This window comes from Populus nigra, chromosome 1, assembly GCF_951802175.1.
Source record: "Populus nigra chromosome 1, ddPopNigr1.1, whole genome shotgun sequence".
NCBI classification, from domain to species: Eukaryota; Viridiplantae; Streptophyta; class Magnoliopsida; order Malpighiales; family Salicaceae; genus Populus; species Populus nigra.
Genome location: NC_084852.1, coordinates 49,505,017 through 49,529,241, shown reverse-complemented (window position 1 = coordinate 49,529,241; position 24,225 = coordinate 49,505,017). Strand labels below are relative to the sequence as shown.

The following is a 24,225-nucleotide window of genomic DNA, read 5'->3' as shown; positions in this document are numbered from 1 at the left end:
AATCCCAAACTGAAAATGAAGTAATACTACACGTGTGGAAAATGCAATGGAACATGCTCCACGTAGTTGATGACCAGAAGATTTCTATGTAACGGACAGATTAGCATTCTTTTCCTCGTGGCATTATGCACATATTCTTATAACTTAAGTTTTCTCTCTTCGTTGTAATGAGGGCTACGGTAGACCTCAATTTCACCATCCAATCTATTAAGAGTCTCTCTTTTCCTCTTCGCTTAATTCCTCCCATTCTAAATATGAGAATTCGAAATAGCCGGCCTTCTTTTCCTATTCCACAGGTGCCGCAAGCTGTACTAAGGTCTAACCATCTTCGTTCACAGTTTCGGCACTTTGATGAGCGATTCTTGGTTGAAGAAGAGAACCGGCGCATTGGATGGCTGTATTATCCTTTAAGAAAACATTCAAGTCTGGATGTACAAAAGGTGCGGCCACATGATGGGCTCCAATCAGCAATTGCTAGCGAAATCAAATCTTCAGATTTTGTAGAAAAGAAAACTGGAAAAGAGAATTGCATGCCTGCGATGCAAAGCCATGTAATTAATCTTCCATTTTTACCTGCTATTTTTCCTTTTAGGGATTTGGTATTATCTATTTGTTAAAGCCGCTGTCAGTCTCATTTTTGTTTCTCTTTTCATCGATATTTCTTTCTTCAAATTAATTGTGTGCTTGATTGAAGGATGTTCAATTGAAAAATATAGCATCATGTTACAAAAAAAATGTTATTAGAGCTTATAAATCTATTTCAGGTGTCACAAAAACTTGAAGAACCTGATAAGGAAGGAAGAACATCAAATTCTTCTGCATCTTCTAAAAGGTAAATTTGTTCTACCATTTTTGCCTCTTCTATCCCTGTCATATTATGTAGAGATTAATTATTTTAATCATTTCAGGAAATATGCGTATCTTTTAGTTATTAACCATCTACCTGCCTTTAACATCTTCGTTTATGGGGATACTCTTTTAATCTGTATCATTATGGAATTTCGTTCTCAATCAGACAGATTTGAAAATTAATTGTCATTCTTCATTTTGTCATATAGGTTTGCCTTTTGATATACACTTAGGATATCCCTGTTAGGCTGAATTAGTTTTTCATTCTATTGTGAAATAACAGGAATGTAAAAGGTCCCAGGTTTTCAGCCAGTGTTGTCCTTGCCCTTCCAGCACCCTGCACTCAACCAGGTGAACTACAACTTCCTTTGTAATTAGAGCAATGCCACACAGTTAGTCCTCATTCTGATTGATGTGGACTTCAATGTTCATATCCAACCTTGTCTACTGATTTGACAAATGCAACTGTATGTCTGCAATAATTGAAATGAATAGAGGAGTCCTTTGGAGTCACGCTTCAGGATAGGGAGCCTGCTTCAAAGATACTGAGGGCATTGGTGCAATCAAAGGATCTGTTGGTTTCAACATATCTACTATGCTAATTCCATGATACAAATGCTGTTGGCTAGACTCATATGGGTGTCAATCCGTGCTAATTAATCACCGTATAAAACCATTTCTAAATTGCCATTATTTCATCAAAATTAATGCTTTGGAATCGATCAGTGTAAAAATTGTAAAGTGAACAAGACACTTAGAAATACATGACCTTTGTTCAGAAACACAGATTAGAGAAAAATCTTTTGGGTCCTACATTGTTTCTCGAACAGAATTGGTTGAGTCGCAATCCACCTGTAAGTATTGAAGGCTCCTTAAAAAAATTCTTTAGGTTGATTTTTTTTCCATTACAATATTTGTTGTGATTCTGCTTTGATACTTTGAGCCTCTGTTTTCTTCTCAAGCAGTAGTTTTATTCCTCGTATTTCCTTGTAGCTCGTGGCAAAAAAGTTTATCGTACACAAAAGGAACTTCCCTTGAAGAAAAGGAAGAAGTCCCGGAAATTGGAAATTGAAAGAACGCAGGCAGAAAGGGAAGAAGCTACTACTGTAAAGCCGGCCAGAACAAAAGAAGCTTTCAACAAGCATGACACCAGTCAGGTGAGGACCTGCATCAATTGTTTGTTGAATTGTGAATTATCGCCCCCTCATTCAAGCACTTATGATTCGCATGGGCTTCAAAATGAAGAAGATAAGTTGGTGGAAACAGCTACTCTGTAAGTATTCCTTATACCTCTATAACTAGTCTTTTGTTCCTTCTGCACCGAGTACTCTTTTGCAAAACTTTTTAAGACTGATGTTGGGTGTTACATGAAAATTGGCCTTCTGCATTTTGGTTTCTCAAATCATTAGGAGAAACAGTTTCCCTTCATAATGAAGGCACTATATAAATACAACATGCTTTCTCATTGTTTCTTGGCATATTTATAAAATGTTCTGTTATGGTGTGCCCATGTAAGCGGATGCAGATGCGGAGGATGCACATACACATGCTTTTTAGTTTTTTCCCTTCTAATTCAGCTATAGATAACAGTAGCTTTGATTGTGAAGGCATGGCGAAAAGCCAAACAGAAAGAGGGGAAGGCCAAGGAAGGCTTCAGTGCATCAGTCAATGGCAACTTTAGGTACTTCTCCCATTTAAGTGGGTTTTCACATGGATGCTTGTGTGTTTACCGTCTCCATAGAGATATAGTGTTCAGTAATAAACAATTTGTAATTTGTTTTTGTAGGCATGGATCAAAGCTAATGCAGAGGAGTGCAAGGCCACACATGAAATAAATACTCATTAATTAAGACATCATCATGATTTCTTTCCCCTCTCTTTGCAGTATAATTCATGTTATGTATTGCTGGAAACTGAACCTAAAACTTTGTAGTTAGAATGCCTAGTTCAAAACTACGGGGTATTAGTCCCTTGGGGAATTGCTACTGTATGTGTTGTTGTGGTATGAAGTTACAGTTACTAGTTACTGTTTAGAATAATAACTCAGCATAAGTATGGTATGCCTATGCTGATTTTAACCATTATCTACTAAGAGCATAGGCTCACCACTTGATTAACCTAAATTTAAATTGAATGGGCCTAGAAAATCCTAAAAAAGCCCAAAACCCTCCAATAGCTCAAAAAAATTCTCATGAGCTTGGATTACCAAGCTCGAGTCTAACTACTACCAAGTGCATGACAGCTCAAGTCCATGTGGGGTGTATTGTCATGCCTAACTTTGGAGATGAGCATGTACTCTAGCAGCTACTTGGGCTCGGGCATATGCTTGGATCTAGGTAGCATATCTAAATTTATTTTTCACCTTTAATGAATTTATATAACTTACCTAAGCTCAACTTTTTATTGAAAATTTTTTCAGGATGCTACACAGGTCTCTTAATGTTATATAATAGCTCAATATATATTATTTTGTTAGAATATAACTCAAAATATTACAACGGTGAAATTACACTTTAACTCATTTTTTCCACAAAAAAGCAACTTATGAACTATAAATACACCATGAATCATTCAAACTCAAGGCTCATAATCTTTTTATTCTTAACATTTTCAGCATATATATTTTCAGAGTTTTTTTCTTTAAAATATAATTGCACATTCTCTCTATAAAGTTACTGACTTAAGCATTTGAGAATCCCCACATCCATCAAAGGGAACCTTTTGCAAGTACTATCTATTAGCTATATTGACTTACCAGACACCATAAGTTACCAACTACCAATCACTTGGGCTTTTTATATCAAGCCATCAAACATTTTGGTTAGGGAAAGATTACTTGAACTAAGAGATAAACTGATTATCTAATACATAAGTCTTATTCCTAAGCTACTTGGATATTTAGAGACCTCATCATTAATGTTGTTCATGAAAAATTGATAAAAAAACCATCAGGTTCTAAAACTTATTTATAACATTTCTAAGTCATTTCAGGACACACAACCAAGACACACCTGTGTCAGGACATATAATAAATTTACCCATTACTACATGCACTTATACCTAACTAGACATTCAACAACTTACCAATAAGTGCAACTCCTTACTCAGACCTTGCTAGCAACCCAATGACAAAATCAAACTTTGCCAACCCAACAAGTCTTGATACCTTCAGTAACACACAATGCCTGAGCGCCATGGTCACTGATCGCATTAAGAGCCCGTAGACGATTACATTATCCAGAGAAGACTAGACAAAATGACATTCTCGAGAATCCCTCAAAGGATCGCTCACACCATTGTGATACCCATGTACAAAGTCAATACTCCAAATGTAAATCCCTAAAAATTTATTATAAGAAGATTAATATAAAATAAATAGTGTTTTCTTTGAAGGGTCTAAAAAAATAAATAAAAGAAAGGAAGTATGAAATTGTAAAAGAAAAAGGGAGTAGGGTTGAATGCGAAAGAAGAAATTTATATGGGAAACTCTAAATCTTTCTTAAAGAAAAAAAAAGAAAAAAAAGTAATGACCTCTCTTAAAGGGAAGAGAGCCACTGTTCTAAATGAAAATAGAGAATGGGAGAGAAGTTTTTTTGATTATCACGAGTAAAGGACTTTTATTTTTATAAATATATTATGAAATTACAGTTTGTTTATATCAATATAAAAGAAAAAAAATTTAGAGATAAATTATAATAATCTCTTTGAAATATTATAAAAATACCAAATAATTAAAAAAATGACTAAAGTGAACTAAACAATTTTAAAAATTAGAGAGAGCGAATACTAATTTAAATTTAGATAAAAATTAATGTAAAGTAAAAAATATATATAAAAAAAGGTTATTGAATAAAATTAAAAAATTATTAATAGCCTCACTAGCTATCTATTGCCAAGGTACGCTTGGGCTATAAATCCAAGTGGATGCATCTATGTTATTTTATTTTAATGGAACGAATGACACATTGTTCATTCTATTTTTTTATTTTGTTTTCTTTACGATGATTAAACAACTTGTCATTTTTTGAAATATTTTTTGGTCATTTCTAGTGGTCGGCAAATCAGGATATGAGTTTTAAGTGTCTAAAAACCTACTTTCGATATATTTTCACTAGAAGAAACCTAATAATCATCCTTATAATATCAATAAACCAATTTCTTAATCAAAACACCCCAAAATTTATAAAAAAAAATACAAATTCTTTTTCAATCCCGATCTATCTTTTCAGTAAGATGAAGGGTAAAAAACATATCATTGAAACTTCTCTTGTCAAAAATAACCCGTTGATACCATGAATAATTTTTTCGTGTTGTCAAATTATGCCAAACTAATAAGTTTTCTTTCTTATATTTTGTTTTTTAACGACTTTCTTTCTCATCCCTCAATATATAGATTAAAAAATCAATAAAATAAACTTTTATATATAAACTAAAATTCCAAAAACTATAGGTATTGTAAAGGAAAAAAACATGTGGACCAAAAGAATTTTTTCATGCGATTATGAGATTGGCCACATGAATTCTTCTTGTTTTACGGTTTTGTTCCTTTTCTTTTAATTTTATGTTTCTACTATAAATTATAAGAAATTTACGATTAAATTAATAAAAAAAGCGACTAAAAATAAATCTAAGTATAAAAATAAAAAAATAGATACCGTGGATTATTGCTGCAGTAAATACCTATTGACTTTTAGTTTATAGTCAGTGATACAAAATGATAATCATGAGAGTTCTCTTAGAATTAAAATTAAAATATACAGTTAATTAATTATATTAAAATATTGTGGCATCAAATGATAAAAATATATATAAAAAGTGTTTTTTCAACCATTATTGTAAATATTCTGATTGGAAAAGGCTAATAATTGCACCCCAACTTCATATTTATGGATTCATTATAAATTTCACGAATCTATTGGATGAGGTTCTATCAAAATAATCATATAGATGATAAATGCAGAACTCATCAGCATCACTTCACCCAATTATTTGTCACTAATGTTAAATTTCCATTATCACAGGCCCCAAAAAGTTTAGTCCTCTCTTTTTCTTGTTATCCTCTAATAAATGATCTGACTTCTACTTATACAACTAAACACACATGTAAATCAATATATAAAAGAAATTTAACTTGCAAATTTGTTGATATAATATGAACTTAAAGAATAGATTGAGGTAAATATCAATTTATTGAAATTTAACTTTTAAATTATTTTTTTTTCATCCTTAGATACTGAAGCTAAATTTTCACTGTCACAGGCCCTAGAAACGTTTAGAGTTAGACCTCTCATTTTCTATCATGAAATTTTCACTGTCACAGGCCCTAGAAAAGTTTAGACCTCTCATTTTCTATCATGTTCAACGTAAAAGACTTTTCAAATTCAGAAATGAGAGTGCTGAAGTCGTAATTAACCTGTTTCCATTTCACTTCCCTTCAATGTCACTTCATCAGGATCCTGTTCTTACAGCTGTATGCATGATGAAATTTTCAGAAACTGAACCTTAAACTGGGTTAAATTTCAGGCAAGACTTTTCCAACACTGTACAACGTTGGAATGTTCTTTAACCAATTCAATTCATCGTTTGTAACCATTTTATTCTCAAATCTTGATTTCTCAACTGGGAACTTTTATATGAATCACGTAACAGGGAAAATGTTAAATTTCTTATAAAATGACGTTGTTTCTTACAATAAAAATACAATTTAGATGAAAATATTGATGAAAAACTTTAAAAACAGACGAAAGTTCATAATTGATAATTTTTAAAGGTGGATGAAGATATGAATGACAAAACTTTAAAAGAGATGGAAATTTTTTATTAAGATTTTTTAAAGATTTGAGAGTAAAATTGATGCAAAAAATTATTTTGTAGCAAAATCGAAACAACTTGTATAGTTGGAGGGCATTTTGTAGATGTGTGGATAAGACATTGTCTACTCGAGGATTCTTAATGAATGCTCCAACGGGTCTTTGACTGTTGTATTGAAAGGATCGTCCCCAAGCAGAATGACAGGAAACTACTCCCATAATGGGTGGTTGAAAAGTGTTGCTATGGTAAATAGTAAAATCACCTTTTGTTTAATTTCCATAATATGTCTGGAGTGTTGATTCAGTTTTGGTGACGAAGCATAACTTTTAGTCAGATTACGAATCAAAGAACAAGAAGATAACAAGAAATCGCGAGAAGGGTCAAACAAGAACCCTAGCGGTTCTATTCTTGTTTAAATGATTATTCTGCCAAAAAAATCCCCTGAACATAAGGACTTTTACTGTTTAAATAAGTATAAAACCGGCCATTACAAGGAAGTACATCAAGATCCCAATTAGATAGAAAAAAATAAAAGTGTTAAATTCCAAAATTAAAAAGGAAAAATAAACTAAAACTGAAAAAAATAAAATTTTCTAGGCCTAATTTAAAAGGCATTCCCATCGTCGGCCAATTAACTGTGCTAGTAGAATTTCCAAAACGCGGGTTTGATTATTCTATGTCAATATGTCATTTAAATATGGTTCTCCGTTTCTCTCACATGGAAAAGGACACAATGAAGCATCCATGTTTCAAAGAAAGAAATTTCTACCCTAAATGTATGGAAATTAACATTAGACCATTCCCTTTTCATTTTTCAGCAAGGAGATGACTCCATGTCTTTCCACACACAGAAATTGACCCAAGCAACGTGAAGTTCCATCCCTCTAACAAGTGTTTTCGCAATCATCTCCAACTTGTTGGGTTGGTTGCCATTAATATATAGCAACAATTAATGCACGGCACCGTCTATTGACAAATGCAACAACCCATCCCAAATGCCCATCCCAAATGTCAAAGGTTGACAGCCACTATTGTTAAAAAAAAAACTGAAGCTGGTAGGCACCATTCTTGTCTATAAATAGTTACCAAGAGAGAGCAGCAAATTTTGAGAGAGAGTGTGAGCAAACAAAAGAGAGAAAAGAGAAAAAGAGGTCGTCAAGGACAGCAGCCCTGCAGCTATTACAGCAGCTACAAGTGCAGAAATGAGAGTTGAGAGTTGAGTTAGAGTGAAGTGATCCTCCTCCTCCATATATTTGTATTGTATCCTTTTTCTATCTCTAATAATATGGACCTCTCTCGTGAATGTAGATTCTTTTTGAGAAGTATAATATTGCATTAGAATACGCCAAGATCTGGCGGAGGAGACATATAAAACATAGAAAATCTGCTTACAGCTCAAGTTTAGCAGATCTATGAAATAAAATGATAAACAAACTAAGAAACCAAAAATACAAATAACAACTAAGAGAAGCAAATTTGATGCCAAAATAACAAAATAGCAGCTAAAAGATGCAGATTTGGTGCCACACACCAAGATGAATTGCCAAGTAAACTTCCAACTTGAACAAGATTTGAGTTAAACAAAATATTGCCATCTTTCCTCAACTTAACCGAAAACAAAACCAGTCATGGCCTCTCCAGAGATCAGCCTTTGACACCTTAACAAGAAGAGGAGCAAGATCGCACGCCACACTAAAACTGAGAAAAAACCAGAGCAGACAAAAACAAGATCATCAAAGAAACCCTTAGACCTGCAACAACAGATTCTGATACCACGAAGTTTCACACAAGACAAAGATCTGACAAGCTCGAATTGCCTCTGGATATCTTGGTGATTCTGCTCCTTTCTAGAACCAAAGCAATCTACAGATCATTGGCACACACAAATAGTATCCTGCAACTTTTCATCAAAAACTACAAGAGATCGAACCAACCTGGAAAACAATCCAGTTTCCCTAAAAGCCGCACCCAGAAATTAAAGAAATAGAAGACCCACATATCAAGCAAATTAGAGCCAAGCGACAAATTCAGTGTTTCTAAAGACTCCCTGTTTGGCCATGTGATCTGCCATATGATTACTCTCACGAAGAGAATGAGTGAATGTGAGTGAACCAAAACATGAAGCTACTCTCTGAATAGAGGAGAAAAGATTGTGATGCCGCCAAGGCCTATTATGGGGGTTATTCATCCAGCTAATGACATTGGCCGAGTCAGATTCAATAATAATGTGTTTATGGTGCAGGCGGCAATTAGAAGTTGATAATTCAATAGCTTTGACAACCGCTTTCAGCTCGGCTACATTGAAGTCTGAGATCCCAACTAACAAGGAGAAAATACCAAGAATAATCCTGTTATGATTTCGCAAGACTCCGCCTATATCGGAAGGGCCCGACTTCCCAAGAGAGGAGCCATCCACATTCCATTTGAAGCTATTAATCATAGGAGGAGACCACACAACAACTACCCTTTGGTTTTTAGAATTAGTCCATCGTAACAGCCCTTCTGCTGACCTTAGTAAATCTGAAGCGGAATAAGAAAAATCAGATTCTATAGCCTTTATCCAAAAGCAGAGACGAGTAATAATAAGGATAAATAGAGTATCATAATTCGGGGTTGTCTGCTTGAATATCACATCATCTTTGTGCTTGGGGCAATGACACAGCTAGTGAGGTTCTCGTGAATGTAGATAATTTGCCGAACCATGTTAAATATTACGTCTCTGTCGCACGTGTGCGGCGTCGCGGCGAAAACATCCACCCTCAAATTTTATCTAATGTGGAAAATATAGGGAGACAAGGAATTCTTGTCTTTTATGAGTGGAAAAATAGAATGGGAGTTGCCACCTAGTATTTGGGTCACTAGGAACCCTAACTGGTCTCAGAGATCGGGTACGGGGACTGGTTGCGTAAAGGGAAGGTATTAGCACCCCAAATACGCCTTACCTGAGGTAAGCTGCATTGTTTTATTGTCTGATAAAATTTAAAGTCTTGTTGTGTTTTCTAGTTGTTGGCCCGTCTATAGTTTAAGAAAAGTTCTCTTCGGTAAAGAAATCATTATCTTATTGGATAAAACCTAACCGTTCTAACGTCAACAAATAATTTATTATCCGGAATACGTCTTACGTATAAGGTCGTAACCCCAAATATTAAAAGAAAACAAAATAATTTTTTTGGAATTTTTGAAATATTGGCCAGTTCTCGGGACTTTAATAAACTGGTTATTAAAGCCAAAATGCATGCTAAAACTTTATTTTTTTTTTTATGAAGATACAATATGATTTTTTTATTATATTTTTTTAGAGAGACTTGGCCGTATGCATGAAAACAAAATATTTTTTTTTTTACTTTTTAAATTTATTTTTTTTACGTCTTGACGAAAACCGGGTATTTTAATACCGAATTTGTATCTTTACAATATAAAAATACAAACCGATATTGATTAAAATGCAGTAAAAAATTTGCTGGAAATCACATATATTTTATTAAAGAATTTTTTTAAATTTTTTTTATTGCTGGGCCCAACCCGGCCCATGTGGCTGGGCTGGACCCGGCCAACCTGCGTAGCTGGGCTGGATTTAGCCAGCCTAGCATGGTCACTGGCCCATGCCAGTGACCACCCTAAAAAAAGAATTCCGGGATTTAAAATCGGGTCTCTCTGAACAACTATCTGAACATCACCGGTCCGTGCATAGGAGAGCCGGAATCCCCAACACAACTTATAACACTTTAAGAATTTAAGAATTTAAAGGCATTCCCATCGTTGGCCAATTAATTAACTATGCTAGTAGAATTTCCAAAACGCGGGTTTGATGCATGAAAAGTGAGTTTAGCTAATTTCTATTTCAGATAAGTTTTTTTGTTTAATGAAGGGAAAAGGATAATTAAATTAAAGCAGGTTCTGTTGTACGTCTATTTCAATGACAAATGTCTTATAAAAGGTATTAAAAATTCTTTATACTCGAAATATGTGTAATACTCGAAATTTCGTGGAAGCAACAATATGGTTCCTTGGAAGGTTGTCGTTTCTGTTAGAATCTTCACAGAATTAATCTCTTGCTAATGAACAAGCAAGATCACCAAGTCCACCAAGACTCACTAAGAAAATATGTACCGTTAAATCTGCAGAACCTGTATTAATCTCTAACTTATAACACTTTAAAAGTTTTGTTGATCCTTGACTAAGCATCTTGGAATCTGAATGGCATATCTTAGAATTATGCATATGGTTATCTTTATTATTATTTTTAAAGAAGTCGAAATCCTTTTTTGGCTAATTTCCATACTCGCCTTTGGCTAAAAACATGTTATTTTGGAATTTTATGCATTTTTTGGATTGTTTTAAAAAATCTTTGGAATTTAGCGTCAAAATTTGGGTTATGAAACCTTTTGTTGAAACTTTGATATAGTTCACACCATATACCTAATAAAAACACAATTTTTTTTTAATACATTTTGCTTTCCTTTCAATTATTTTTTTCCCTTATACATTATTCTCCAAGACAGCTGCAATTTTCCTTCTGATCTATGAGAATGAGATGCATTGATCATAGCTTAAATCAAGTAGCCTCTACTCCTAAGGGACAGAACAGCGCACATGGCTTTGCTAGGTTAGGGTTAGAAACAATGATGCGTGCAATTTCAAAACCCTTGTGGAAAAAGTATGAGCACCTTCTTTCTAATTTCCAAAACAGGTCTAGAGTGTTGATCAAGTTTTGGTGACTAGAAATCTTAGCAGCTTGGAATCGTCAACGTCTAATTTCCATAACGCGGAACTAGCCTCACTCCTATATGTATATATTACCAAGTTTCTGTTCATTCAGCTAAATCCATCCAATTGTTACTAGCAATGGACTCTAAATTTGCCTTCTCATGTCTTCTGTTCTCCTTCCTCGTGTCCCTGCATTCTGTCATGTGTCAAACGAGCGGTATTGTTAATGTGGGCGAATCCCTCACTGCCATGGGTCAGAATCCTCCATGGCTTTCTCCTTCCAATGATTTTGCGTTTGGATTCCGCCAAATAAGCGAGAATGATGATTTCTTCTTGCTTGCCATATGGTATTATAAAATTCCTGACAGAACCGTAGTTTGGTATGCTAACGGAGGAAATCCTGCACCGAGAGGATCAAAGGTTGAGCTAACTGCAGACCGTGGGCTAGTGCTTAAAGATCCTCGAGACTCAGAGATATGGAGATCAGATTTCAGCATAGGCACAGTCACCCATGGTATAATGAATGATACAGGCAACTTTGTGCTTTTCAATGTAAGCTCTGGATCTCAAGCGGTATGGCAGAGCTTTAGCTATCCTACTGACACTTTGTTGCCTACTCAGACAATGGAGATAGAAGGGATGCTTTCTTCTAGGAAATCAGAAACCAACTTCTCTCAAGGAAGGTTCCAGTTCCGTTTGCAAAGAATTGGAAGTGCAGTCCTCTATCCAATAAACCTCCCCTCCAAACTCCCTTATAATCAATACTATACCACAGGTACTGAGGGCGCTGCAAATTCATCAAATGCTGGTATCCAAGTGGTCTTTGATGAGTTAGGCTACTTGTACGTACGAAAAAGAAATGATGAAAGATTCAATCTTACACCAGATGAGATGGTTCCAGTAACGGGTTATTATCACAAAGCAACCCTCAATTTTGATGGAGTCTTCACAATATCTCTTCATCCAAAGAATTCCTCGAGTAATGAGACCTGGACAGTCATTACGACCATACCGAGAAACATTTGTGCAGAACTCAACGAAGAACCGGGAAGTGGGATTTGCGGCTTCAACAATGTCTGCAAACTCAAGGATGATCAAAGGCCAACATGTGAATGCCCACAAGGTTACTCATTAGTCGATCCAGATGATAAATATGGAAGCTGCAAACCTGATTTCCTTCAAGGCTGCGAAGTAGAAGGGCAGAGACCTCAGGAAGATTTATACACCTTGGTGGAACTTCAAAACACCGACTGGCCACCATCTGATTACGAGTTGATTAAGCCTTGTAGTCAAGAAGACTGCAGAAAGTCTTGTCTGCAGGATTGTTTTTGTGCTGCGGCTGTGTCAAAATTTAATGCTTACTGTTGGAAGAAGAAGTTACCTCTCTCCAATGGGAGAAAAGATATTGCAGTTAGTTCTGTGGCTTTTCTTAAAGTAAGTAAAGCTAATTCAACATTGCAGAACACTCTTTGTCGACCTCCAATTGCCGAGAATAACCAGGACAGTTCGATCATTATCGTGTCGGTGCTTTTAGGTGGCTCGGTGATTGTCATCTTCGTATTGGCTGGCCTCTTATGTTCAGCTTCTTTCTTCTATCACAAGAAGCACGCAGAAAATCACCAACAAGAAAGTTCCATGGGAATAAATTTGCGGTGTTTAAACTACAAAGAGCTAGAGGATGCTACAAATGGATTCAATGAAGAACTGGGAAGAGGATCTTTCGGAATTGTCTATAAAGGGATAATAGAAACTGGTCCGACAGTCCCTATTTCCATTGCAGTCAAGAAGTTAGACAGATTAGTTGAAGACGGCGACGAGGAATTCAAAACTGAAGTCAAAGTGATTGGCCAAACACATCACAAGAATCTTGTTCGACTGCTAGGGTATTGTAATGAAGGACAGAACAGGTTGCTGGTTTATGAGTTCTTGAGCAATGGTACTTTGGCAAGCTTACTCTTTGGAGACTTGAAACCCAGTTGGCACCAGAGGACTCAAATCGCCTTGGGGACTGGGAAAGGCCTCTTGTACTTGCATGAAGAATGCAGCACCCAAATCATTCACTGCGACATAAAGCCACAAAACATACTTCTTGATGGCTCCTACAATGCTCGAATTTCTGACTTTGGGTTGGCAAAGCTTTTGATGATCAATCAGACACATACAAAAACCAACATTAGAGGTACAAGAGGGTATGTTGCACCTGAATGGTTCAGGTCTAAACCAATCACTGTAAAGGTTGACGTGTACAGTTTTGGAGTCATGCTGCTCGAGATCATTTCTTGCCGAAGAAGTGTTGTTATTGAAACAGGCGAGAATGATAGAGAAATTCTGACAGACTGGGCTTATGATTGCTTTCGCAGAGGCACACTTGATGCTTTAGTTGATGATGATCCAGAGGCCACAAGTGATATGAAAAGACTAGAGAAATATGTGATGATTGCGCTTTGGTGCATCCAGGAAGACCCCTCTCTGAGGCCTACCATGAAAAAGGTTATGCTGATGCTGGAAGGAATTGTTCAAGTTGCCATCCCACCATGTCCATGTTCATTCAGTGGCATAATAAGCTGAAAACCAAATTTTATCGTTCGGAAAAAATATTTTCCATGGCAGCAGTTTTCTTCGGTAGTTAATCAATAATAATCGGACAACGTATTAATTTGTAATTTCAATTTGTTGCCTTTTTCAATCAAAATTAGAATGAATGTGGTTCAGTGTTTTAAAAGACTCTCAACGTGCTGTTGATAGATTCCATGAAAATGCAAACAATTTTTCCTGCTGCTGCTGCCGCCTACTCCCCCCACCAAAACAGCGGTGCAACCCAACCAGCCAGCCACTCTAAAGCTGCTACCGCTGGTTCTTTCTCCAACCAGCAGTAGCCCCAACCTGCAGAGCCGAACCTTGGCTCTTTCTCTCATGTTTCTGCCATTCCACTGCACATCATGGGGACAATGACTCCTTCTATCGTTGCATTGTCCAACACTCATCAAGTGGTCTCGTTGAAACTTACAACTACAAACTATCTCTATTGGCGAATGCAGATGAAGCCATATCTTCTTGGTCAAAGTGTTTTCCACTTTGTCGATGGCTCAGTGCCATGTCCTTCCTCTCATGTTTCTGACGGTTCTGATGGTTATTCTTCAGCAATTAACCCTTCTTTTCTCTGTTGGAAGCAACATGATCAGCTTATTTTAAGCGCATTACTCTCCTCCTTCTCTATAGACGTCCTACATCTTGTGGTTGATTGTCAGACTTCTTCTTGTGTTTGGCGCACTCTTGAAAAAGCGCTCGCTTCTCCATCAAATTCTCGCATTATGCAACTCCACGGGTCTTTTCAAGATCTTCGGCAAAGAGATGCTTCAGTTACTACATATATGCAGCACGTCAAGTCATTGTTTGATGAATTGGTTGCTGCTGGTCGACCCCTCTCTCTTGAAGACTTCAACCTCTATATATTTTGTGGCTTTTATTGTTACCCATTTTTGAGTTCCAAAAAAAAAAGAGAGAATACAAAAAAAATATTCAGAAGAAATCCAAAAAAATAATATGAGCAAGAAAAGGATGATGGAATGCCAAAAAAGGGCCATAAGTTGAGGAGGTTCAAAAATACAAAAGGTTGAAATTTGACAGTTTATCGTTAACTGATGAGAGTCTTGTTGACAAAGAAAATTCAATTTTGAAAAAAACTATTCAAAATCAGATGTTTATGGACTCAATTAAATTTTATCTAAGGTTTAATTGAATTTATGGAGGGTTTGATTGCAAGAAAAATTGAATTTTAAGTCAATTTAGGCTTTTATTGAAAGAAATTAAAGTTCTGGGGTCCAATTATAATTTTGAAGAGTTGATTTGGCCTAATCAGGGGCTTAATTGCATAATTATTGAAGTTTGATGGCCAATTAAAGATGTAATTGAAACACTCCAAACCCAAGAACTAAACTGGAAAAGGTGCTAAAATCAAGGGATCTAATTAAAAATTTTCCGGAGCTTGATTACAGAATTGCATTAACATCCAAGAACCAAATCAAAAATAACATTTAAAGTTGCAAAACGGTACCGTTTTATTCAACACTGTTTACTGTCTTCTTTAGAAGACGTTACGTGAGCTGGCCAAGAAAAATTTGCAGCCGCGAAGGCGCGATTTGCTTCAATCAAGGGGGCATGTTTCACGGCTACCATGATGTACGCCGGCCATTACTCTGTTGCTGGAAAACGTCTGCATCCACTGGCTATAAAAGCCAGAGGAAAGAAAACCAGAGGGAGAAGAGAACGGAGGGAAAAAAGAACGAGACAGGGGAAACGAGAGAGGAGAAAGAAGAACAGAGGAGAGAACACAGTGGGAAATTCATGAAACACAAAGGAAGGCCGCATGAGGATATAGAAACCGAAGAGCAAAGGAATGGCAGTAGGAGAAACCGAACGGCGAAGCCAAAACGCAAAGACAGCAGGGGAGGTTAACACCACCATCGGTTTCCTTTCTCCAGAAGCAGGTATGTTCATGTCCTTTCTTCGCAACAATTGACGCCAGGTTTGTCTAGAAAAACAAAAAGAAACAGGAGACGAAAGTAAGCCAAAAGATCGCGATTTCGTTTTTGCTCTGTTAATAACAGCTATCTACAAAAAAACGAAGGATGAACAGTGCGAAGGTAACATAATTACCTTCGCACTGTTCCATGCACGCGTAGAATTTTACGCGTGCATGGCTTAGTTGGGTCAAGCCACATGGGTGGCTGGGTCCAGCCCAGCCATTTGGGCCAGGCTGGGCCCAGCCCGAAAAAAAAAAGTTTCTTCAAAAATTATTTAAAAAAAGACTATGATTTTCCGCAAATATTTCTATTATATTTTAATCAACATCGGTTTGTATTTTTATATTATAAAGATACAAATTCGGTATTAAAATACCTGGTTTTCGGCAAAAACATATAAAAAATATATTTTGTTTTCATGCATACGGCCATGTCTCTCAAAAATAAAAATAAAAATTCATCATATTGTATTTTCATATAACAAAGATAATTTCAAAAAATATATATTAGCATGCATTTGGTTTTAATAACCAGTTTATTAAAGCCATGAGAACTAGGTCAATATTTCAAAAATTCCAAAAAAAATTATTTTGTTTTCTTTTAATATCTGGGGTTACGACCTTATACGTAAGACGTATTCCGGATATTAAATTTCTTTTGTTGACGTTAGAATGGTTAGGTTTTACCTGATAAGATAAGGATCTCCTTACCGAGGAGGACTTTTCTTAAATAATAGATGGACCAACAATTAGAAAACATGACAAGACATTAGGTTTTATCAGATAATAAAACAATGCAGCCTACCTTAGGTAGGGCGTATTTGGGGTGCTAATACCTTCTATTTTCGCAACCAGTTCCCGTATCTAATCTCTGTGACTAGTTAGGGTTCCTAGTGACCAAAATACTAGGTGGCGACTTCCACTCTATTTTTCCACTAATAAAAGACAAGAATCCCTTGTCTACCTACATTTGCTACCTTAGTTAACATTTTGAGGGTGGATGTTTTTTCCACGACGCCGCACACATGCGACACCCTTCGTGGCGAGTTTAAAGACATGATAACTAGTCTCGTGACCAAGGCAGAACTGCTATCATACACGGACCTTCACAGTCACCTTCTTACTCATGAGTTTCTGCATAAGTCTTCTCTTTCATCCTTGGCTGCAAATCCACCTCTACTGCCCTTTACTCATCTTGCACAGCAGCAGACCAACTCCTATTTTGGTCGTAACAGAGGTCGTTCCCGCGGCAGCTAGCGCTCCAACAACAACAGGTACAATAGCCATGGCAGGTCTGATTTTCGTGGCCCTTCTTCCTCTGCTCCCACGGACTGGAAGCAGAATCACTAGCAATAGAGCAGACAGCCTGCTGCTGGTGGACAGTGGCCTCCTCACCGATCTTCTAAGCAGCACGTCAAGTGCCAACTATGCTTCTCTTTCGGCCACACAGCCTTGTAATGTGCTCAGTTTCGCAGCAGTGGTCATCAGCCCTCTGCCCATCTTGCTGTTGGTCCAGTTTCTGCCTCTACTTGGTTCCCGGATACTGGTGCAAACCAACACGTTACTCCTGATCTTGCGACTCTAACCGATTCTGCACCTTATCTTGGTAATGATCATTTACATGTTGGTGACGGTAAGGGTCTATCTATATCCCATATTGGCCATACCATTTTACGTTCCCCTAAACTCACCTTTACATTATCTAATATTCTTCATGTTCCTCACATTACCAAACCATTGCTATCTGTTCAGAAATTTTGTCGTGATAATAATCTTTATTTTGAATTTCACGCCTCTGTGTTTTATGTAAAGGATCTCACCACTCAAGCAATGCTCCTTTCCGGTCAGAGCAATGATGGTCTCTATGTTCTCTCGGAGTCTTCTGCTACCACCATTCCTCAAGCTTATTGGTCTCCTTGTGTGTCTGCCACTGCTGATCTGTGGCATCGTTGATTGGGTCATCCTACGTCTGATATTTTCAATTTGTTAGTTTCCAAAAATAAAATAATGTGTACTTCTAGATAGTCACTTGTTCAATGTCAAGCTTGTTCGCTTGACAAGTCTTCACGTTTGTCATTGCGACCTATGGGTCACAAAACTATTGCTCCACTTGATTTAATTTTTAGTGATGTTTGGGGTCCTGCTCCTATGTTTTCTTCTGATGGTTTTCATTACTTTGTAATCTTTGTTGATGCGCATACCAAATATATATGGTATTATCCACTTGTTGCCAAATCTGATGTCTTTTCCACTTTTCAACGTTTTCAAACACTTGTTGAACGTCAGTTTTCACTTAAAATTAAATTTGTTCAAACTGATTGGGGCAGTGAATATCGTAAATTAAACAGTTTCTTTCAAACTATTAGTATTCATCACAGATTAATCTGTCCTCATACGCATGACCAAAATGGCAGTGTTGAGCGCCATCATCGTCATATTGTCGAAACTAGTCTTACACTCTTAGGTCAATGTAGTGCGTTTGAATTATGCGTTTGAATCTTCAGTCTATCTCATCAATCGCATGCCTACTCCTGTCCTCCAAAATCAGTCTCCTTTTAAATGTCTGTTTAATCATACTCCTGATTATGATTTTCTACGTACTTTTAGGTGTCTTTGTTTTCCATTTCTGCGTTCGTATCATGCTCATAAGTTGGATTTCTGTTCCTCTCCTTGTGTATTCTTAGTCTATAGTTCCTCACACCTTGGTTATCGTTGTCTCGATTCCGCCTCTCAACATATATATGTCTTCCGTCATGTTCGTTTTCATGAGAATGTGTTTCCTTCCGCAGATTCTGAACAGCTAGCAAAGCCCTCAGCTACTTCCTCACAGCCCACACACTTGCCCAACTTGCTCAGTACCCCCCATAATTTTGCCCCAGCTGCCTCACAAAATGCCTCATCCGGCAGCTCTGCCACACCTCCAGCACCACCCAAACAGCCCCACCATCCCCCACCCTTGTCAACCACCATACCACCGCCACCCAGCCCTACCCCTCTGTTACCATCTGCATGTTTCTCTAATGATCTTTTTGCAGGAACAGGTTCACCTCCTTCAGGGTCACATATTTCCAGGTCTGTTACTGCAACCCCATCTGATTCTGCAGCAAGCTCTCCTGACTGTACTGCTGTGAGCTCCGGTCCTTCCTCTGCTTCTCCTTCAAGTCTGCAACTTTATGTTGATCTCTCCTCTTGTCCTCTTCAGCAGCTCCCCAATTTAGATCCTTTTACCCCTCGGTCTGCTGCTCGTCAGCATCCAATGGTTATTCGTCTGCGGCTGCCGAAGACTGCTCTTCTAGCAGCATCTGCTGCACCCAACTGTCGGGTACTGTCTTCTCCTGCTTGTGAGCCCCTAACATTCTCTGATGCTGACAGATATGAGGCGTGGCATTGTGCAATGCGTGATGAACTTCAAGGATTACACTCTAATCACACCTGGCCCTTGGTTCCTTTTCATCATTCAATGAATGTTATTGGTTGCTGGTGGGTGTACAAGATCAAACGCCATGTGGATGGCAGTGTTGAACGGTATAAGGCACGCTTGGTGGCTCGAGGTTTTACTCAACAGGAAGGCATTGATTATTCATAAACCTTCAGTCAAATTAGTGTTTTCCATTGCGGTTTCACGTAATGGGAAAGTTCATCAACTTGATATTCATAATGCCTTCCTCAATCGTGTCCTTACCGAAGAGGTCTACATGAAACAACCTCCAGGTTTTGTTGACTCTGTTCTTCCCTCTCATGTGTGTCGGTTGCATAAGTCTTTATATGGCTTAAAACAGGCTCTGATATCATGTTGAGAATAATTGGGAGGCTTAACTTATTGGTTAGCCAACCTTTTCTATATATATGTGTAGGGCAATATACAATAGTAATGGTGAGGTTACAACACAAGAGTATGGCTACAATATTTCCTATATAGTACATTAATATCCTAATATTTCAGTACAAGGAAAAACTATATGTGGATTTCCAGCAAAGTAGAATCTTAAAAGTGGAGGCCATAAACAGGATTGCAGCAAAGAAAAAGACCAAGTCCTTAAATTGCGGGAAAAAAAAATACAAGTCCTTAAATTTCAATTTTGTCTCTGTCTCGGGAATAATTTTGAGTTAATTTTCTGTCTCTTTTTACGGGAGAGATGGAGTTAATAGTATATAAAAGATAACGAATGTTTCTATATATATTTTATTTAGTTGATGAAGGACAAGACATAACAACGTGCATAAAGATTTGTTTTAATATGTTTAAAATAATAAATAGATATTATTTTTTTAACTTTAATTTGTAATGAATTTAATTTTTTTTAACTAATTTAAAATAATAATTTCTCCGCTTATCAAAATCATGTTAATAAAAATATTTGTAATCATTGTAAAAAAAGATAAATATTCATTGCTAAGAAGATAATAATTAAATAATGATTTACTCAACAATATAATAAATAATCAATTCAATTATATATTAAATAAAAAATTTGCATCCACGCCAATTTAAAATCTAACACAGTTAAAAGTTAATAATTTCATAAATTCAGAATTTTAATTAGCTTTCACTCTCCACATCTTCATCGTTAAATCCAATTCCCTTAAGAGCATGACCAATGACCAATTTTCACTTCTTTATATTATATATGTTTTAATTATTAAATTCATTTTTAATAATGATATTCATTTAGTTTGTTCAAAAAAAATCAATCATTTGGTAAAAAAAAATAAATTCTTCTTATATCTCTTAATAAAAATCATTTTTCATTAATAATCTTATTTAATTTATATAAAAATTAATTTGATGGTTTTAGATAATTTTGGACAAGCATAAGAGATTATATTAAAACAATTTAAATAATCCAAGTAAAAATATATTTTAGGATTTAGAGTTTGTAAGAGTTTTAATATTAGTTAAAAAAAAAATTATAGTTAATACATGAATCCTTGATGAAAAAAATTTATAATAGATTCCTTTATTAAAATTCTTATTTAATTAGAATGTTAGATTCGTTATATATAATTTCCCTTAAGTAGTTTAATTCCGTGATTATTTAAAACTCGAAATCTATAAATAACTTTGTAATCAGAAGCATAATACATAAGTATAAAAAAATATAAAAAATAACTAAAAATATGTATTTTTTTAAAAAACTCTTAATAAAAAATATCATTTTTCTCATTCTTCTTTAACTTTGTTCTTATAGCTTATTTTTATAAATAAGCTACTACACCCGTACTTCTTTCCCAGCATATTTCTACCAACTGAAAACAGAAAATTACAGAGCAAGAATCTGACATGAAACAATAACAAAGACTAAATCTAACTAAGACTTTTTCAAACTTCAAAGGCAAACTCTCATGAGTTTTAACAGTCTCGGGGTCTCCTTTTATATGTTCTGTATGTGTTCTTCTTTCCATGGTATAGTCTGTGCAAGTTTTTGAAAGAAATGGCATCCGATCTTCCTTGTATTCTATACTTCTTCTTCTTTTTGCTGTTCCCAAGTTCTTTGGTAGCTCAAAGGAATGGAAATGCAACGGTGGGAGACTCCCTAATTGCAGGCGATGAGGCAACACTGTGGCTTTCTCCTGCTGAGGATTTCGCTTTTGGGTTTCGTCAGCTAGACAAAAAGGATCTCTACTTGCTTGCCATATGGTACAACAAAATCCCAGAAAAAACCATAGTTTGGTATGCAAATGGAGATAGACCTGCGCCAAAAAAGTCCACGGTGAAGTTAACTGCTGAACTTGGAGTAGTGCTAAAAAATCCTCAAGGTGGAGAAATCTGGAAATCTGGTCCTAGTAACGGTGAGGCAGCGTATGGTTTCATGAATGATACAGGCAAATGCAAATGGAGAAAAGTTGTGGCAGAGTTTTGAGTTGCTTACTGATACCCTGTTGCCTACACAGATAATGGAAAAGGGGGGGATTCTTTCTTCTAGACTATCAGAGACCAACTTTTCACAAGGCAGGTTCCAGTTCCGTTTGATTCCGGACGGAAATGCTGTGCTTAATAAATACCATCAATTTGCCAACTGGGTTTCCATATGAAGCCTACTTTTGGAGCAACACAGTAGATTCTAACTCATCAAATGTTGGATATCAAGTTGTTTTCAATGAGTCCGGATACTTGTATGTTTTGAGAGCAAGCAATAAGAGAGAGGTATTGACACCAAGGAGTAGTCCCAGATACTGAAAATTATCATAGAGCAACTTTACATTTCGATGGAGTTTTCGTCCTCTACTCTCACTCGAAGAATTCTTGTAAGATCTATACTTTTAACTCAAATCCAAACCCAAGTCAGCCCAAATCACACCTAAGTTAATTTAGGTATATAAAAAAAAATTGCAAGAGAATTACTTTTTTCTCTTTCAATTCTTGTGGTTGTTGTGACCCTCCCCTCATCAAATCAAAAATTTTAGTTTTTTATCTTAAGTTTTGAGTTCAAGAATGATAGAAGTAGCAAGTAAGTCATTCTCTCTCATATTATTTTCGATTATAGTTTATTTATGAAAGGATTAAATAAGAGATTAGAGTTTGTAAGGATTTGAATTTCATGTTGTTAAAAATGATTTATGATTATTAGGGGTTTAATGTTAAGTGATTGATTTTGAGTATGTTGTTAAAAATAAGAATTTGTGAGTTGATTTGTGTAAATTGATTTTTATGGGTTAAGAAATTCATTTCAACCTTGCTGGAAAATCTGGACAGAATGATCTTGAGATTGAAGATTGACAAAATTTTATTTTGGTCCTTGATTTATGAAAACTACAGTTTAGTCCCTAAACTTTGGAAAAATTGTAAATTCAACCCTAAATGTATTTTGAGGTTCTAGAAAGTGTTACTTTGAGGTTAAGGATGAGGAGTATTAGTTTAATAATTGATTTGGAATATTTTCAGTTTGGTAATTGATTTGGAATATTTTCAGTTTGGTCCCTTAATTTTAGGGATTTACATTTTAGTCCCTGAACTTTTAAAAATTTATAGTTTTTTCCTGGTGTCATTCTGGACAGAATTGAGGATGTTTTATTGGTGAATTTTTAGTATGGTTATGTATTTACAATTTGGTCCAATTTTGGTAAAATTACGTTTTGGTCCCTGTTTTGGAAAATTTTTGTTTTAGTCCCTAAACCTAGGAGACTAAACCTGGTTTTTTTTATGCATTGAAATCTTTTATTTGTGTTGTTTTGAGTTGCTTTTGATTATATTTTGTATATTTATTGTAGGTTCTCCTAACGATCCTTAATAGGTTTTTTGGGTCTTTCATCTGATGTTCCTTTTAATCTATATTTTTCTAGCTGAGTGAGATAATATTTAATATGCATATATTATAAATAAATATGTATGTATGTTGATTATACAATGAGTACAACTAGTTAATTTCTTGAATACTTATATATGTTTTTTTGAGTACTCATTTATTCTTGAATTTGCACTGACAATCTGTCAAACTAAATTCTATTTGATATGATATATGTTTCTTTGATGATTCTGTGAATATCTATTATGCCTTGATATAGAACTTGTCGGTAACTTCATGCTAACAAAGAGTAGTTAGCCTATGCACACATAGTATTATATATACGTAGCTGGTAAGAAAAACATCAACTTGTGACAACCGATCATTCTATACTTTTCTGGAGTTTTGATTCAGTTTTGGTGAAGAGACGTAACTTTTAGTTAGATTACAAATCAAAGAACAAGAAGATAACAAGAAAAAGGCAGAAGGGTCAAACAAGAACCCTAGCGGTTCTATTCTTGTTTAAATGATTATTCTGCCTAAAACATCCCCTGAACAAAAGGACTATTACTGTTTAAATAAGTATAAAACCGACCATTACAAGGAAGTACATCAAGATCCCAATTAGATAGAAAAAAAGAAAAGTGTTAACTTCCAAAATTAAAAAGGAAACATAAACTAAAACTGAAAAATATAAAATTTTCTGGGCCTAATTTAAAGGCCAATTAGCTGTGCTAGTAGAATTTCCAAAACGCGGGTTTGATTATTCTATGTCAATATGTCATTTAAATATGGTTCTCCGTTTCTCTCACATGGAAAAGGATACAGTGTCAGCACGTCCCCAGCGCCGCGATTCAGCGATTTTCCATTATGTTTTGTTTAATTGGTTCTTGAGAATTCCCATCTAGTATTTAATAAATAAAAAATTACTAGAAAACCCAAATATACTAATTTTTATCAAAAATTAAAGAATAAAAAACTAATTATAACTAGAAAATATATTAACACCCCTAACACACCCTACCTTAAATAAACTGCTTTATAATTTGATATGATTGAAAAATTTAAAATATTAATCAAATTCTAAGATTTTAATAAATCAGTTATTAAAAA

At 35.6% G+C, this 24,225-nt stretch overlaps 2 protein-coding genes across 4 annotated transcripts; both read left to right on the top strand.

Moving 5' to 3' along the window:
• Positions 1–148: 148 nt before the first annotated feature.
• Positions 149–2,930, top strand: LOC133688060 (uncharacterized). 3 transcript variants are annotated; one of them, XM_062107620.1, is made up of 7 exons: positions 149–551; positions 765–832; positions 1,133–1,200; positions 1,843–2,006; positions 2,095–2,122; positions 2,457–2,530; positions 2,636–2,720. In XM_062107620.1, exons 1-6 carry the CDS (start codon positions 168–170, stop codon positions 2,528–2,530), a joined length of 786 nt encoding a protein of 261 aa, XP_061963604.1. In that variant the 5' UTR covers positions 149–167; the 3' UTR covers positions 2,636–2,720. The 3 variants fall into 3 exon arrangements, with proteins under 3 accessions (XP_061963604.1, XP_061963539.1, XP_061963468.1); XM_062107555.1 differs by lacking the exon at positions 2,095–2,122 and having other exon boundaries at positions 2,636–2,930; XM_062107484.1 differs by having other exon boundaries at positions 1,843–2,122; positions 2,636–2,930.
• Positions 2,931–11,497: 8,567 nt separating this feature from the next.
• Positions 11,498–14,036, top strand: LOC133683530 (G-type lectin S-receptor-like serine/threonine-protein kinase RLK1). The gene has a single exon (XM_062106780.1). The coding sequence runs from the start codon at positions 11,506–11,508 to the stop codon at positions 13,933–13,935; it is 2,430 nt and encodes an 809-aa protein (XP_061962764.1). The 5' UTR covers positions 11,498–11,505; the 3' UTR covers positions 13,936–14,036.
• Positions 14,037–24,225: the final 10,189 nt, after the last annotated feature.